Source organism: Felis catus, chromosome D2 (assembly GCF_018350175.1).
Source record: "Felis catus isolate Fca126 chromosome D2, F.catus_Fca126_mat1.0, whole genome shotgun sequence".
NCBI classification, from domain to species: Eukaryota; Metazoa; Chordata; class Mammalia; order Carnivora; family Felidae; genus Felis; species Felis catus.
The window spans coordinates 12,040,681-12,057,177 of record NC_058378.1 but is presented as its reverse complement, the minus strand read 5'-3'; the positions used below and the strand labels follow the sequence as shown (position 1 = coordinate 12,057,177).

The following is a 16,497-nucleotide window of genomic DNA, read 5'->3' as shown; positions in this document are numbered from 1 at the left end:
GTGCCTGGAAGGTCAGGAAGTATGCCCCCGATGAATGATTTGTTTGACTGTTTCCCAGTATTCTTAAGACAGGCTAATAAATTGGAAGTTGAACTTGTGTCCCAGTCGCCTAGCCCACTGTTTTCAGAACTCTTCTTTCCTCACTCGTCATGGGTTTTCTTTCTTTTGCTGATTTTTTCTTCTCTGTGCGACCCCCAAATAGGGGAGTGCTCCAGGGCTCAGGCTTTGACCTCTTCTGTGTCCTGCCACCCACAGTGGTGCTTCTCAGACTGTCATGTGCCTTCCCCTCCCCTGGGGGTCTTGTTAAAAAGTAGGTCAGGACCCAAGGCTCTGAGTTTCCAGGGGGCACATCCAGGCCAACAAGGCCCGGGACAGCCTTATCTCGTCCAGTCTCGTGACTTTCTAACACCTTGGTGCCAGGTGCCAGGTGCCAGGTTCTGTCTCCAGCATGGACCCCTCACCAGAACTCCAGACTCACGTATCCAGTCGGCTACCTGCGAGCTCCATTTGGATATCTAAAGAAATCTCAAACCTGGTATTTTGAAAATTTCACTAGTTGCCCCCCTTAAGATGCCCTCTCTGACCTCTGTGCCTACAGTTTCCCCCTTTCCACATTTCTGTCCAGCCACAGGGTCTCCTCAATGTCCTCAAACAAAGCAAGCATGTGTAAGATGTTCCTGAAGGACACACTGCTTAAAACAAGAAAAAGGAATGAGAGCAAGTTGATTCTCGCCATCAGACTGATGATTTGTAATTGAATTTTGAAAATACCATATGACGTTGAACACAGCTTTGAAATGTATGCCGTCTTGTCTCGATTTAAAAAGCAATACGCTATTGTACTTAATTTTGTATGCAACAGTCTATATTTAGTCCTAGTTTAACAAAAGGTGTAGTTACCAGCCTTTCCTAATTTGCTAAAAACAAAAACGTGGCATCATCTCACTGTTAGGACCTGCCGTCCCACATCAGTAAAACGCACAGCATTTACTCTCTGCTGAGTTAGTGCCGACAAAGCTGAGCGTAGTTATCGTTGATTTGAAATTGTCTTGCTTTTTACTGGGGATTCATATGGGCCAGTTTTTTTCTTTTCTTTTCTTTTCAAGTAATAATGGGAGCAAGCTAGAAAGTGAGTATAAAAAGATACATAGTGAGAAGCAAGACTCCTTCCTGTCAGGCATCCCCTCTGACCAGATGATGGTGTGTCCCGTAGTAGTTCGTTGATTTTCTTTTTTTTTAAATTACTTTGCCTGTTTTATTTAAAAAAAAATTTTTTTTTTAAATGTTTATTTTTGAGGGAGACAGAGTGCAAGTAAGGGAGGGGCAGAGAGAGAGGGTGACACAGGATCTTAAGCAGGCTTCAGGCTCTGAGCTGTCGGCACAGAGCCCGACACGGGGCTCGAACTCACAAACTGTGAGATCATGACCTGAGCTGAAGTCAGATGCTTAACCAACTGAGCCATCCAGGTGCCCCCAATTATTTTGCCTATTTTAATTGTTGACATTATGAAAGAGGTGAAAATCATGCTGTGAAATGCATACTCATGATGAAATTAAATTGTAAAAATGACCACCATGACGGGTGCTTTCTAAATCTCGAATAGAGGAGTCACATGGAACGTTGTCCAGGGTGGGAATCCTCTTGGGTTCAGAAAGCGCCTCCTCCATCAATTGGAGCCCCTCCAGTCTTACTGTGTTCCCACAAAGCGGGCCCCTGCACTTCTGCTCCGTGCCCGCCCTCCATCATGTATGTGGCCCTCAAGCCCTCGGGTCAGCTTTTCCTTTGAGTCTCTTACCCTGTCTCCCTCAGTGATTTGCTCCCTGGTTCTGTCTCCCTCTCCCGTGACTCAGTAAGCAGATTCTCATGTTGTCCGCTTTCCGTGAGCAGGAACCGACCTTCCTGATGATCCTTCACATTGGCTTCCAGCTAGTCTCTCCTGTTCAGTAGGTGTTTACTGAGTGAACTTGCCCAGTGTTTTTATTGGCCTCAATGGCCAAGAGAATGGGTTTTGGTGTCAGATCGTGGTTCTTGTCCCAAATCTACTGCTAATTAGTTGTGTGGACAAAGTTGCTTAATGTCTCTGGGCCCTTCTTCAGTAAAATGGAGCCCATGGTGGTACTTGCATCCTGGAGCCGCTTTGAAGGTAAAATGGGATTGGTTATGCAAAAAGCTCAGCGTGGTGGAGACGGCCCACGTGTCCACTGACCGGCGAGCGAATAGGCAGAACGTGTGTGTCCATTGTGCTAAGTGCAATAAGCCAGATATAAGGACAAATGATGTATGAGTCCACTTACACAAATGTCTAGAGTTGGCAGATTCACAGGGACCACTGGGAATGGGGAACTGTTGCCAGATGATTAGAGTTGCTATTTGGGGAGATGACCGGGTATTGTGATGGTTGCACAGCGCTGTGACTGACTCTGATTAGGGCCGCTGAATTTTAAACTTAATCGTTAGAAGGGCACATGGTATTGTATGTATTTTACTAGAGCTTAAAAAAAATAACAACATAGGGGTACCTGGGTGGCTCAGTCGGTTAAGCATCTGACTCTTGATCTCGGCTCAGGTCATGATCTCACAGTTCATGAGTTCAAACTCTGCATTGGGTTCTGTGCTGATGGTGTGGAGCCTGCTTGGGATTCTGTCCCTTCTCTGTGCCCCTCACCAGCTTGTTGTCTCTCTCTCTCTCTCTCTCTCTCTCTCTCTCTCTCTCTCAACATAAATAAATAAACTTAAAAAAATAATGTAGTATGCCAAAAATAACTGAACCATGTATTTTGAATGGGTGAGTTTTATGCTGTATGAATTGTATGTCAGTAAAGCTGCTTTAAAAATCTTAGCCTAGCACCCGGCATGTGGCAAGTACCTAATAAATGGTAGTTGTAGTTGTCATTGTCCACCCTTAGTGAGTCACTGTGATTCCAATTTACATTAGAGGGGTATTTGATGGCTAAGTAAGGCTTTGTCTCTCTTGGGTTCTCCCCAGCTTTCTCACCTCTCATTTCTGTACCTCAGAGTTATTGATTTAGGGGTCATGACTCCCTGCGACAAGATACTGAAGGCTGCCGTTGAGCACAAAGCAGGTACTGTGCCTCGGACTTCTGGGCCCTCCGAGTGTCCTTTCCCCTGTGTCTGTCTGTCAGTAAGTGGTGATGCCCCAGCCTATCCAACAGGTGCCAGCTCCTGTGGGGGGTGGGGGACTGCTTTCATTGTCATTGATGGTGGGGGTCGAATCAGTGAATAGGTGACTTTGAAACTCCTTGCAGCTTGGAGGACGGGGAATGAAACAGGCTTCTTATTACAGGGTTGCATTAGATTTTTTCCTCCACATCTCATCGTCTCATCGTTTTTAATGTTTCTTCAGACACCGTGACACGTCCAAGTCTGGGAAATCATGAACAATGTATTTTATTTGCATGGCTTCCCCCAACTGTGGAAAGTACACTGTTGTAACGTTAAGTTACAAATCCCATTTCTTATGTAAAGCAAACAAATAGTAAATCGAAACTCCCCAGTCAGGAGAGATGTCTTAGAATTAGAAATGGGGAGTCAATGTTAGTTAGGTCTCACGGTCTTTATTACAGAGTTGCTAAAATGAGTCTTCCATACTTCTCTGCTTTTGTCTCATCTTCATTCTCACTGTCCTTTCTTCTTTTTTGAAATACTAGATATAATAGGCCTGTCAGGACTCATTACTCCTTCCCTGGATGAAATGATTTTTGTTGCCAAGGAAATGGAGAGGTTGGCTATAAAGATTCCGTTGTTGATTGGAGGGGCGACCACATCGAGGTAAGTCATGCTAATGAGCTCCTTGCTGTCCTTTAAATTCATTTAAATGCCAGTGTTTACAAACAGTGATGAAACCTGGGTTGTTTTTTATCATGCTTAGCTCATCGGCTCCTTGTTCTATAAGCTCACGAGCTTTCAGTCTTCACTTGGACCAGAGCCTGGGCCAGGACACTTCTGCAGCAAGCTGTAGGAAACTTCCTCTGTGATCTCCCCGCCCTTTGCCTTTTTTGGGATTCCTTTGGCTTGTCATTGTCTTTTCCTTAATCCTCTCCCCTCCCATTCAGTTCCTGAGATTTTTGTTAAACTCTCCTCTTGAAATCAAGCCAGGTGGAGAAGGTGTATTTTTTGGCACAAAGACATTTCTTGAACTTTAGCCCACTCTCTGTCTTGAAGCAGGTGTCTGATTGAGTAATTACAGGTTCCCTTGAAGAAACTCCAACCTGGAAATAGTTGAGGCAGAAGGCCAGCCTAGCAAGAACGAATCAGAGAATCACCTTGGGAAGTTGTTTCCGAAAGGGGGAACCTTTTGAGAACCTTTGGATTAAACAGTTTAAAGAGGAGAAAGTTCTAAGTTGGTCACATGGCCATTACAGAGTTTGTCAGATTTTTTCCTGAGGGTCATGATCATAATGATGTTTGGGGGGAAATATGTTAATTATGGGCACTGTTAGACTTTTTATGACATATTCTTTATGTCCCATACTGTTTACTTTGGCAGGGAATAATGCCCCGGGGAACACTGAACTTGATCCTACACTAGAAATGACTGTGCACTAAGCCGGGTTTTCCAGAAAAACAGAATCTGTAGGTTGTGTATATATATTTTCTTTATGTAGATTTTATATATCACTTTGTATTATATTATTAATATAATACGTACACAGAGAGATGTATTTTAAGAAATTGGCTCATGTGATCGGGGGGCCTGGGAAGACTGACATCTGCAGGGAAGTTCAGAGGGCTGGAGTCCAGGCAAGAGCAGATGTTGCAGTCTTGATTCCAAAGGCTATATGGAGGCAGAATTCCTTCTTTCTCAGAGGACGTGAGTCTTTCCTCTTAAGGTCTTCAATTGATTGGACGAGGCCCACCCACTTTATGGAGCATAATCTGCTTCACTCAAAGTTTGCTGACTTTTTTTTTTAAGTCTATTTTTATTTATTTTGAAATAAGTAAGTGGGGGAGAGGCAGAGAGAAAGGGTGAGAGAGAAAGAATCCCAAGCAGGCTCTGCACTGTCAGCACAGAGCCTGATGTGGGGCTTGAACCCACAAACTGTGAGCTCATGATCTGAGCCAAAACCAAGAGTCAGACACTTAACTGACTGAGCCACCCAGGCACCCCAAAGCCTGCTGGTTTAAATGTTAATCACATCTAAAAATTATCTTTACAGAAACATCTAGATTGGTGTATGACCAAAAACTAGATCATGTGGCCTGGCCAAATTGACACATAAAATTAACCATCCCATTTATAATCTGAATGGATTATTTTCACAAGTAGTAACAGTGTTAAATGTCATTTATTCACTAAGTACTTTTCATGCTTGAAGGACTTAATAAGGTGGCTGTTGTCGCTCACCTTGGAAAACTGAGTTTGTTTTTCCCACCAAGGACTTACCCACTAGGATATGTGGCAGATTATTCTCCAGGCATGTGACCAGGCAGGTTGATAGCTGGAGTTTCAATGAGCATAGTCTTGGGTAATTGATTATTTTAACGTGAATATTCATTAGCTTAGTAAAGAGAATGATAAGAGAACTTACAGACCTTTATGAGCATGAAATGCTTTTGGGATCATGGTTGTAAAACAGAATAAATAAATATTTAAAGAAGCAGATGTAACGAAACGTATTATGAGCTAGGTAAATGTGATGTGCAAATTGGAACATTACAAAATAGTCCATTCTGTTATATCTCTTACCAAGTAAAAGCCACCAGATTAAAGAGGTTTTTTAAAAAAAAAAAAATATCCAGAGGCAACATAACTACTTTCCTAAGATCCATCATAAGCAGAATTAGCCATCAGTGCCTCCTCACAGTTATAAGCTGGGATATCAAGTCAGAATTCATCAGATTGGAAGTCACCCACTGTCTCTCTGTGCGGTTGGAGAATTTCTGTTCTCGGGATCTGGGGAAGGGCGCTGGGACAGCTGGGTCCCCTGACCTGCCAGAGTTCCTTCTTCTCTTTACGAGCTCTGCCTTCTCTGGTTCTGTTCTCTTCCATGCCTGTTGCTGTTTCCAGGAAATTACTCGGAAAATAAAAGCTAGTGGCAGTCCTTCCAGATAACCATTCCCTTCTCCATTGCGGTGCCAGAAACGCCTGTGCAGAACAGATTTCCTGTGCAATCTCTCAGAGCCTTGGTGTAACCCTCCCCCCTTCTGACTCCGTTCTAAAGTAGTGACAGTGGGTGAGGCCTCGCTTAACGGTGCTTAATCAGGCCCTCATATTTGAGTAAGCCCTTTGACTGAAATGTAGCAGGCATACAGAAAAGTGCACAAATCACAGATACACAACTTGATGAACGTTTACAGAAATGAACCCCCGGTAATATTGCACTCTGGGAACTTTGCTGGGTGCCCCCACCCAGTCATCCTTTACGACAGAAGTAACCACTGCCCTGTCACCGTAGGTTGGTTCTGCCCGCATTTCGGCTTCATATAAATGGAGTCCTGTGGCGTGTACTGTCTTGTGTCCAGCTTATTTTGTGCAGTGTTCTACCTGGGAGGCCCAAAGCAGCGGTTACAGTAGTTGCTGTTCCATTGTGGTGCAATATTCCGTCGTATAATACACTGTGGCTTGGTCATCCATGTGACTGTTGGCGGGTATTGGGTTTTTCCAGTTTGGGGCTGTTTGGAAGAATGCCACTTGCTGGGTCATACGCACGTGATCATTGGCATTAGACATTGCTGGGTACTTTTCCAAAGGGATCGTATTAATTTACACTCCCACCGGCAATTATGAGAGTTCCAGTTATTCCACACCTTTTTCAATTTTATCCATTTTAGTAGGTACGTAATAACATCTTGGTATGGTTTTCCTTTGTATTTTCTTGCTGATTAATGATGCTGAGTACCTTTTCATGTGTATGTTGGCTGTTAATGCTTTTTAAATCTTTTTTTTTTTTAATTGGGTATTCTGCCTCTTTTCTTACTGACGTGTACATGTTTTTGTTTATATTGGACGCAAGCCCTTTATTAGAAATATATATTGCAAGTGGATTCTTCCATTATGGCTTGCCTTTTGCTATCTTAGTTGTATTTTTAAATAACAAAGTTTTTAATTTTCATGAAGTCTGCTTTATCAGTCTCTTCCTTCACAGTTAGTGCTTTTTGCATCTCTGTAAGATGCCGTCTACTCCTGGGAGAGTCAGCTTTGCTAGAAGGCATTCAGAGTTTGAATGTCTCAGAAGCCCTCTGAGAGCCCTTATTATTGCCTCCTGTAGACCTGTTGAGAGCTCAGCAGTGTTCCAGTTTTTTCCTTTGCTAACGGTTATTTGAGCAGATGGCAGCTCAGGACTTCCAAGTTGTCGTGAAAGGAGATAAGGAGGTAGAACTCCATGGCTCTTCCAGATCTCAGTGGCCTGTGGTGGCATGATAGAATTAGAATTGTACTCCCAAGACATTCACAGTGAGCCTTAAGGCTGTCTGATGGATCCTTGGAGAAGCCGAAAGGACTGTACCGATTAGGGGTCATGTGGGCACGGAAATAGGCCCAGAGTTCCCTTTTGAACCTGTAGCTGTAAGAGAATGGAAAACCGAACGTTCTCCTGTCTGTAATGCGTATGGTTTTGTGTCACAAACTGGAATTGACTTTAATGGCAATCTGGCCCTGTTAGCTACATACCTTCTCAAAGACACAAGTGTGGCAGTTAGCTTTTCTAAGTGGTTTAGAGCCAATAACTGCAAAGTGTCTTTTTCAGTTATTTTTTGTGAGTAATGGAGAATTCAGAAGGAATTCTGTGCCCAGAAATAGAGGTAATTTTCCGAACTTAAATATTTTTTAATTGTTAGGAGGGAAGATGCTGAGTGATATAACTGTACTGTTTTCCTCTTTGAGTTGGCTGTAGGGAAGTTCGAAGCTCAGGCCTGGGTGTAGGATTTCAGGGACCCGACTTCTGCGTCTGACACTGCTCAGTGTTCGTGCCTTTATTTCCTCTCTCGTTTTTCTCACCAAATTCTAAGGTTTTATTTCTTATTTATTTGTGTGTGTGTGTGTGTGATGCTGCATTTAGGTAAAACATTTTAATTCTGGAAGGATAAGGCATGAAATAAATGCTTGGAGTACTTGTTCTTTTTCAGTGCTTTTCAAAAAGACCTTCTAAAGTTAACCCTGTCATGCCCATTTGGCAAGTATGGGAGGCGACTAACTGGGTTCCCGGCATTGGGGAATGACTAGCAGAGCCAGATTTGAGACTGAGCCTCAGGGGGCTAGCCCCGTGTTGTTGGTTTGTAGGAGGGCAGGAGGGATTCCAACGTTATATATCTTTTCAGACTTCAGACAGAAGTCTGCCTCCAACTGGAGAGGGCCGCATAAATGGAAGCTTAGGAGAAAGTAGAATCAATATCATACCGTTTTATAAGGAAACCAAAAGTACTCTTGATGGCCAAGCAAGCACAGATTTAATGGCTGTCCTCATTTGGCTTTGTCATTTTTTTATGCTGGAAAGCAACACTTTGCTTTTATGTGGTGGTGGTAGTGTTTTTAAAAAGTGGAACCCATTAGTTTCTTCTTGGTACCCTTGTCCAGAGATCACCAGTGTGAGAATGGCCGGAATTGCACAGAGAACACTTGGATGCTTAATAAATACTAATTATGTTGACTTGAAGGTTTAAAACTGTACTGGTTCTCTTTAAGAGAAATGTCAACTAAGTCACATTAGGCTTAGTGTTTCCTAGAGGAACTCCATGCAGAATATACATTGAGGTACATTTGTGTGCTTGAAGAACTGACCACCTAAAGAAGAGGAAGCAAACATAGTCTCACTTATATTCTGTTGTCAAACTGGAAGCAGTTTCTTCTTTAAAATTTCCTGGGGCGCCTGGGTGGCTCAGTCAGTTGAGCATCTGACTTCAGTGCAGGTCATGATCTTGCGGTTTGTGGGTTCGATCCCTACATCGGTCTCTGTGCTGACAGCTCAGAGCCTGGAGCCTATTTCAGATTCCATGTCTCCCTCTCTCTGCCCATCTCCTGCTTGCGTGTGTGCTCTCTCTCTCTCAAAAATAAACATTAAAAAACAATTTTTTTTAAATTAAAAAAACAAAAGTATTCCTAATATTTGAAAATCTACCCCTGGCGTGCCTGGGCAGCTCAGTAGGTTAAGCGTTCAACTTTGTCTCAGGTCCATGAGTTCGAGCCCTGCGTCGGGCTCTGTGCTGACAGCTCAGAGCCTGGAGCCTGTTTCAGATTCTGTGTCTCCCTCTCTCCCTGACCCTCCCCCATTCATGCTCTCTCTCTGTCTCAAAAATAAATAAACATTAAAAAAAAAAAACTTAAAAAAAAGAAAATCTTCCCTTTGTAGAATACCAAAGATATTTTCAAATCTTTGGTCCTTGGGCATGCAGCGGACACAAAACACATCCTCGGGACGCAGTGGAGTTGGCGTGGCTGCTTCAGGACCACGGTCTGGTTCTCCCTGCTGCTCTGCGTCCCAGCGCCCGACTCTGGAAGAGTCTCTTGCACTCAGTGGCTTAAGCCTGCACTTCCATTTGATGGCTCACTTCCTGTGACTTCCGGCTTCTGTCCCCTGCTTCCTTTCTGTGTGTGGAGATACTTGCACAAAGGGGACAGGTGAAATGTCAGTCTTGTCTGTCTCACCGCAAATGAATTTTTAGTCATCCCTCAGAAGTCTATTAAAAACACACACATACATCAGTCTTCTCATATCCTCTTGGTTTTAAAATTTTCCTCAGTAGTCCATGCTTACTATTAGAACATGTCAGACACTTCAGAGGAACGTAAAGTAAAATTTATTCTCTCCCTTGCCGTCCTCCGTTCCACCTCCAGCCGCTGTGTAACCAGTGTTGACATCTGATGTGTATCTGGTTTTTGCTAAATGTACGGAAACTCCTATGTAAGGTTGGAGGGTTAGGGTGGGTTGAGGGTGGTAGTGTGGTTTTTAAAACACAAACGTACTGTTTGGTATTTTGTTTCCCCACATAGTAGCATAGTCTGGACATTCTTCCCAAATGAAATGCATTTGGGCCGAGGGGGAGAATGTGAAAGCATCTGACGCGGGGAGGAGCTGCCTTGGGGGCGAACGTGGGTCCAGCAAAGACCGGCAGGGATGGCCCCCTCCCTGCCCGTCCTGGGGGAAGTATGGCTGCCGCCCTTGACGCGGCACTGCAGCCTGTGCTCAGGGCCCTGGTTTAACCGCAGTCGGGAGGGCACGCGGGTCCATCCTCACCCCTCACGTAGTGGGCCGTGTTCTGTGAGGAAAGAGCGGGTGTGTACTCTGTGCGGTAAGACTGAGTCTCCAGAGACGGCTTACCGCGTACTTCAGCCAGGTCGTGTCAAGGACTGAAGCGTGTTCCTCACCGCTGCTATTCCCGAGTCTGGCAGGAGGGGTTTGGGGCCGAGCCGACGTTAGTAGAAGACTGTTGCTGCTTATGCCTCTCGGTTCTTTCGTGCCAAATTTATTCAGGGTCCGGGGCCCCTTATTACAAGTGCAAGGTGGGGTCAGGGCTGAGGAGCGTGGCTGGTGCGTCCTGGGCCCACCACCTTGGGTCTGGTTTCCCCGGGCGCCCTGGCTGCTACCCCAGCTCATTTGGGGGAGGAAACGCAGTCTGACCTGTATGGCAGCCAAGGGCAGTCACCTGGGCTGGTGAGCTCCCTCGGTTCAGGCAGGCTAGGCTGATAATGAGTGCGGCGTCACGGTCTCATTCCCAAGGGCAGAGAGCTGAGGACAGGGTCTTCCGTGTTTTGTCAGATTTCTAGTAGCCTGAGCCGACAGACCCATGTCTTCTCCCCTTGGATTCCCCATCTTAGGGTGGGGAGGAAGTCAGTCTTGTTTTACGAGGGACACGTGAAGTTCGTTCTCTGGAAAGCACCCTGTGGAAACACGTTGTCTCTGATGGTTCCAAACGGGGGTCATGTGGGAGCTGTCAGCACTGACGGATATGTTTTTCTTCCTGACCCCTCTTTTTAGAACCCACACGGCAGTTAAAATAGCTCCAAGATACAGTGCGCCTGTCATCCACGTCCTGGACGCGTCCAAGAGTGTGGTGGTGGTAAGTGTGGGGCCTTCCATTATTTCCGCTACGTAAGGAGAGGAGAAAAGATTGTGTTCTGAATAAGGGGTATTTCCCAAGATGGTCTTTTATTTTTGTCCAGTTCTACTAAAATATGTGAAAGAATGTGCGAGGGCTTGTTAGGATGGTGTCACTGTGGTCGTCTGCATTGCTGGAGGGGGGCCAGGTGAGTGTGTCCTGTGCTTTCAGAGACCGCGTCCGAGTCACCGAGAAGCCCTGCCAGGATCCCTGTGACCTCGACACCAACCCAGAGGGAGAGAGATTTCAGCCACTTACATATATTTACAAGTGTGAACATACATTGTCTTAACTCCATGCCAAGGCTGGAAGGAATGTGGAATTTTTTAAACGACCTGTTTCCAGATAGAAAGACATTTAATCTGGAATGGGCCGGTTGGCCCTACCCAAAGAGAGAAGAACGTTCTGTAGATGTTCACAATCCAGAATAATAGATTCTTCTTCTCGGTGAATGTAATAAACCACTTTCCTGAGTGGTCTTTTAGGTTTTTCTCTGTCACTGAAGCCTAATGTCCTCTCTCATTACGTGTTTCGTTATTTTCATTGACTAAGAGGACATAATAGCTGGAGGGAATCTGAACGACCATGTGGTCCAGTGGTTTCCAAGTTTGTTTTAGTGACAGAAAGCTTGTCTTCCAGTGATGTCTTACTTGGAAGCTCAGTACAGTATGAATTAGAGCAGCCCCTCCTATCTGTCACCCCACACCTAGTTCTTGAAAGAGCACAATTTGAAAATTGCTAGTCTATGGGGGCGCCTGGGTTGGTTGAGAATCTGACTCGCTTTCGGCTCAGGTCGTGATCTCACAGTTTGAACTCGAGCCCCACGTCAGGCTCTGTGCTGACAGCGTGGAGCCTGCTTGGGATTCTCTCTCTGCCCCTCCCCCACTCATGCTGTCTCTGTCTCTCTCATGTAAATAAATAAAAACTTAAAAAAACACAACAGACCAAACCCGCTAATCTAGTCCAGCCTTCACATTTGTAGGCGAGGAGGGTTACCAAGGAGGGTCTGGGGATTTGTGAAACTATCAGGTGACATGGTGCAGCCCGAAGCTCGGGTGGCCACATTGCCTGAACCGTTTTCCAAAGACATCCTTCCAGATCTGTGAATTTATTTATATGGAGGTTGTACAAGAATTGCTAACTTTATTAAAAATCGATAGTGTGTCAGACACTGTGGTGGGTGCTTTCCCTGGATGTTTAATTTAATCTCCACGAAGCAGATACTCTCATTATCCATGTTTCGAGTAGAGGAAACAGGCACAGAGAGGTTAGCACCTCTCTTGAGGCCACACGTCCATCAAGCGGTAGGGTAGGGCGTGAAGGCCGGTGGTCTTACTCTCTGCTGCACGAAATGTGCTCCCATTAATGTTCAGTGATTCTTATTAAAAAGGATACAATCATTGGCTCCCAGGCGGCTGAGTCAGTTGAGCATCCAGCCTTTTTTTTTTTTTTTAAGAGAATTATTGTTGTTTAGTTTCTATTTTTAAATTGTTATAAACTTTAATTATTTAATAATTAGCGTGAATAATTTAATATTCATGCATCCTCTTCTGTGAACTGTCAAATCTTACTGACCTCCTTATGAATATTTATAAACACTCTATATACATGACTCTGTACTTTTAATACTGTATGCTTCTTTTGTAGAAAGAGTTTTCTGTTTCTTTTTCTTTTTATTTCTGTTTTGAATTTACATCCAAACTAGTTAGCATAGAGTGCAACAGTGATTTCAGGATTAGATTCCTTAATGCCCCTTACCCAATTAGCCCATCCCCTCCCACTACCCCTCCAGTAACCCTCTGTTTGTTCTCCGTATTTAAGAGTCTCTTATGTTTTGTCCCTCTCCCTGTTTTTATAATATTTTTCTTCCCTTCCCTTATGTTCATCTGTTCTGGAGCATCCAACTCTTGATTTCGGCTCAGGTCACGATCTCAGGGTCGTGGGATTCAGCCCCATGTTGGGCTCTGAGCTGGGCCTGGAATAAGATATATTCTCTCTCACTCTCTTGCTTTCTCTCTCCCCTCCTTCCCCCTGCCCCTCCTCTGCTTGCACTTTCTCTCTCTCAAAAAAGAAAAAAAAAAGATACGGTTAAATCAGACTGGAATCATAAAATCACATTTTTATTTACTCTTGACGTAAACTAATGTGTAAATAAAGTAGGTGTCTCCAAGTTAGTTTCAGGACAGTTTTTGTATTTTATATTTGAATTGTGCTTCATAAGGAGCTTGTATGGAGTTCATAGTTGACTAACCAGTGGACCTCTTTTTAAGGCTAGTTGCTATTTTCAAATGCTAATGAATGACTGAACATTTCTCATATGGAGACCAGGCCCTTGGCCCTCTTCAAGTACATGGTGCTAGCATTGCATCAGGGGAGGACTTTGGCTGGGAGGAACCAGCCTCTGGATTCCATTTTGAGTTCCCTCCTTTGCCGTCTAGAAGAGCTAAGCAGTAAGGGCGAGCTGAGAGCCAGAAGATGATCACGGGCACTGGTGCTCCTTTTGGGTCCGTCCAGCTGGACCTCCAGCAGTGGTTAGTGCTTCTTGGGTCCAGAGAAGTGGCCACCTTCTGAAATTACTCAGACATAAGTCCAACAGTAAGTTGTTTGGGTTTTTGCTAGTGACGCTTTTCAGGATCAGTGGTACAGTTTGTTTAGGCCGACTGTTGGTTCCGTGTCTTCGGGCTCGGCTGAGAGACGCATGCCAGCGGCCTGTGCTCTGGGTCACTGGCGCAGGTGTTTGAAAGAGTCCCAAACATGGCAATGACCTGGTAGTTGGAGCTTTAGACCTCAGGATGCCCCTGCTTTCTTTCCTTTCTTCTTTTTTTTTTTTTTTTTTTTTTTAATTTATTTTTGAGAGAGTGCAAGCGGGGGAGGGGCAGAGAGAGGGGGGCCGAGGATCTGAAGCGGGCTGTGCAGCAGTGAACCCGATGTGGGGCTTGAACCCACACACCGTGAAATCATGACCTGAGCCAAAGTCAGACGCTCAACCGATTGAGCCACCCAGGTGCCCCTTCTTTCCTTTTAAATAAACGAGGTGCCAGTATTTAGTTCTTTCTAAATTATAAAATATATTTTCAACTTATTCCCTCTCATTCACTGCTATGGTCACCAAGAACAAAGAATAAAAGGAGGAAGAGAGAAGCTGTGCTGTGTTCAAATGGTTGGCATGAAGATGCGTGACTGGGCCGTGGTTTTATGGTGGAAAGATCATGAAGATTAGCCTGTATAATTGACCACGGACTTGTTTCCATCAAGCAAGTCAGACTGGGCATGGAGGGACTGGCTTGTCACTTTGGCTCTGGGAACGGGGGGCCCCCCAGGGTGTGTTCCGTCTTCCCAATAGTCGCTGTGGCAGCGTATGGTTAAGTTCTTTGGATGCTTAGAAAAGCAAGCTTTTGCCTTCTCAGAGTCTAAAACCTAGCAGAATGCAATATTTTAAACAATATTTTAAGACACTGGTTGCATGTACTTTGGGGAGCTGTGGAGGAGGCATCCCTTTGCTGTTTTCATTGAGCTCTGCTGGTTTTCCTAAACGGGGACTCCGTTGAGCCGAGATTAATGTAAGGCTGGGAGGTACCCTGTGGTGTGAACACCATTCAGGAGCCTGTTTTTAGGCTCACCGCAAGGGTCTTTTCTGATTAGGTTCCTTAAGAAAGTGGTCTGGCTTTGTACTAACTCTTCGGGGATCGGATTGCTGGTAGAGATGCTTAGAAAAGTCACCTAGAATCATAGACACTTAAAGCCAGTGGGCCCTTGAGCCATCGTCCGGCCTGCCTTGCTCAGTTTCACGTCGTGGTTCTCGGCTTCCCTGCCCTCGTGTGTATGTGTGTGTGTGGCGGGGGGGGCGTGGGGGGGGGTGGCAGAAGTCCAGCTGGAGGCACAGGGGTGGGGCGGTGCCTCGTTGTGAAGTGATCGTGATCAGGAGCAGCCATTTCTCGTTTTTGAGCTTTGGTTTTGGCTCTACTTCCACCAACTTGATAATGCTGGTCACAAATAATATTTCGCAGATCCTAGCTTTACAGTGTACCGAGTAGCCTCGTATTTGTCAGATGACGGGTTTCTGTTCTTTTCTTAGCCAGTCATAGTTGACTGTGAAGATTAGCCTCATTCCTTCAGCAAGCGTTTAGTGAGGAGGCGCCCTGCACGTGCCAGGCACAGAACTAGAAACCAGGGACACGGAGTGGTTAAGGCGCAGCCCTGCCCTCAAAGGGTTTGTCCTCTAGTGAGGCAAGGAGGTACATAAACAGGTACTAAAAGCCTGAGGTAAATGCAGTGATGAAGACATGAACCGGGTATCTTTGAAACACTGAAGAGAGGCGCCTAGCTAGTGTACTGTGTGGGTCCCCAAGACCACGCTCCCCTTCAGTGATTTGCCAAAGGACTCACAGAACTCAGAAGCACTGTTATAATCATGGCGGATGGCCACGAGTCAGCAAAGGATGTAAAGGGTGGAATCCAAGCAGGACCAGGCACCAGCTTCCTGGTGTCCCCCTCTAGTGGAGTCACGTGGCCAGTGCTTAATTCTTCCACCAGTGATGAGTGTACAGGGGGCATTGCCAACCAGGGAGGCTCTCTTGAGCCTTAGTGTCCAGGGCTTCTGTTGGGAGTCAGTCACGTAGGAGTGCTTTAATGACCTGACTGACCTTAGTAACCAGAGCCTTAGTTACTCCAGAGGTCAGATGGATACAACATGAACAAGGGGCCCCCCTTCGTCCCTAGTCACGTTGTTAGTTAGCATAGATCATCCAGGGTGGCCCAGGGCTCCATGTAGACGAAGTGTCTCATCAGGCAGGACATTTCAAGGGCTTAGAGCTTATCTCTCAGGAACCATGAAGGGCTTTCTTTCGAACGTGTGAGATTTGGACATCCTAGGTCCTCCGAGGCAGCTCTTAACTGCACACCCCGGCAGGAATTCACGAAGCTGGTGAAGGGAGAGGGGATGACGTTGACAAGGGAAGCTTCCTGAAGGAGGTTTCGCCAGCACTGACCAGTGTTGTCCATATTTTATTTATCTCCTTTTGCTCTTCTGTGGTTCTTGAACTTTGATCTTGCGTTTTCAGTGCTCTCAGCTATTAGATGAGAATCTCAAGGATGAATATTTTGAGGAGATCTTGGAAGAATATGAAGAGATCAGACAGGACCATTACGAGTCTCTCAGGGTAAGTGACAAATACCTGCTAGTTTGGGTATTAAACCGATCCTGCATTTTTTTTTAAAATGTGACTTCATTGTTTAAAGGAGGGCAACAGGTTTAGCATCATTTTAGAGAAGCCTTGTTTTCATGTTCAGATCAGAATTCTCTGGTGTCTAAGTTCCTGATAACTTGGGGTTATACTAAAATTAATTTCATTTATTCCACCAAACATTTATTGGGTACACAGTAGGTGTTAGGTGCTGTGCTAGACAGCAGAGCTATGAGAATGAATAAAACATACGCGGCGGGA

At 45.2% G+C, this 16,497-nt stretch overlaps 1 protein-coding gene across 4 annotated transcripts in view; it reads left to right on the top strand.

Moving 5' to 3' along the window:
- The window catches only part of MTR (5-methyltetrahydrofolate-homocysteine methyltransferase), a 131,620-nt gene that overhangs the window by 74,518 nt on the left and 40,605 nt on the right, over positions 1-16,497 (top strand). For all 4 annotated transcript variants that reach the window (XM_045039904.1, XM_045039903.1, XM_045039902.1 and 1 more), the window contains 4 exons: positions 3,017-3,084; positions 3,670-3,790; positions 10,933-11,014; positions 16,114-16,212. In XM_045039904.1, coding sequence (XP_044895839.1) covers positions 3,017-3,084; positions 3,670-3,790; positions 10,933-11,014; positions 16,114-16,212 — 370 coding nt within the window. The remainder of the gene's footprint in view (positions 1-3,016; positions 3,085-3,669; positions 3,791-10,932; positions 11,015-16,113; positions 16,213-16,497) is intronic.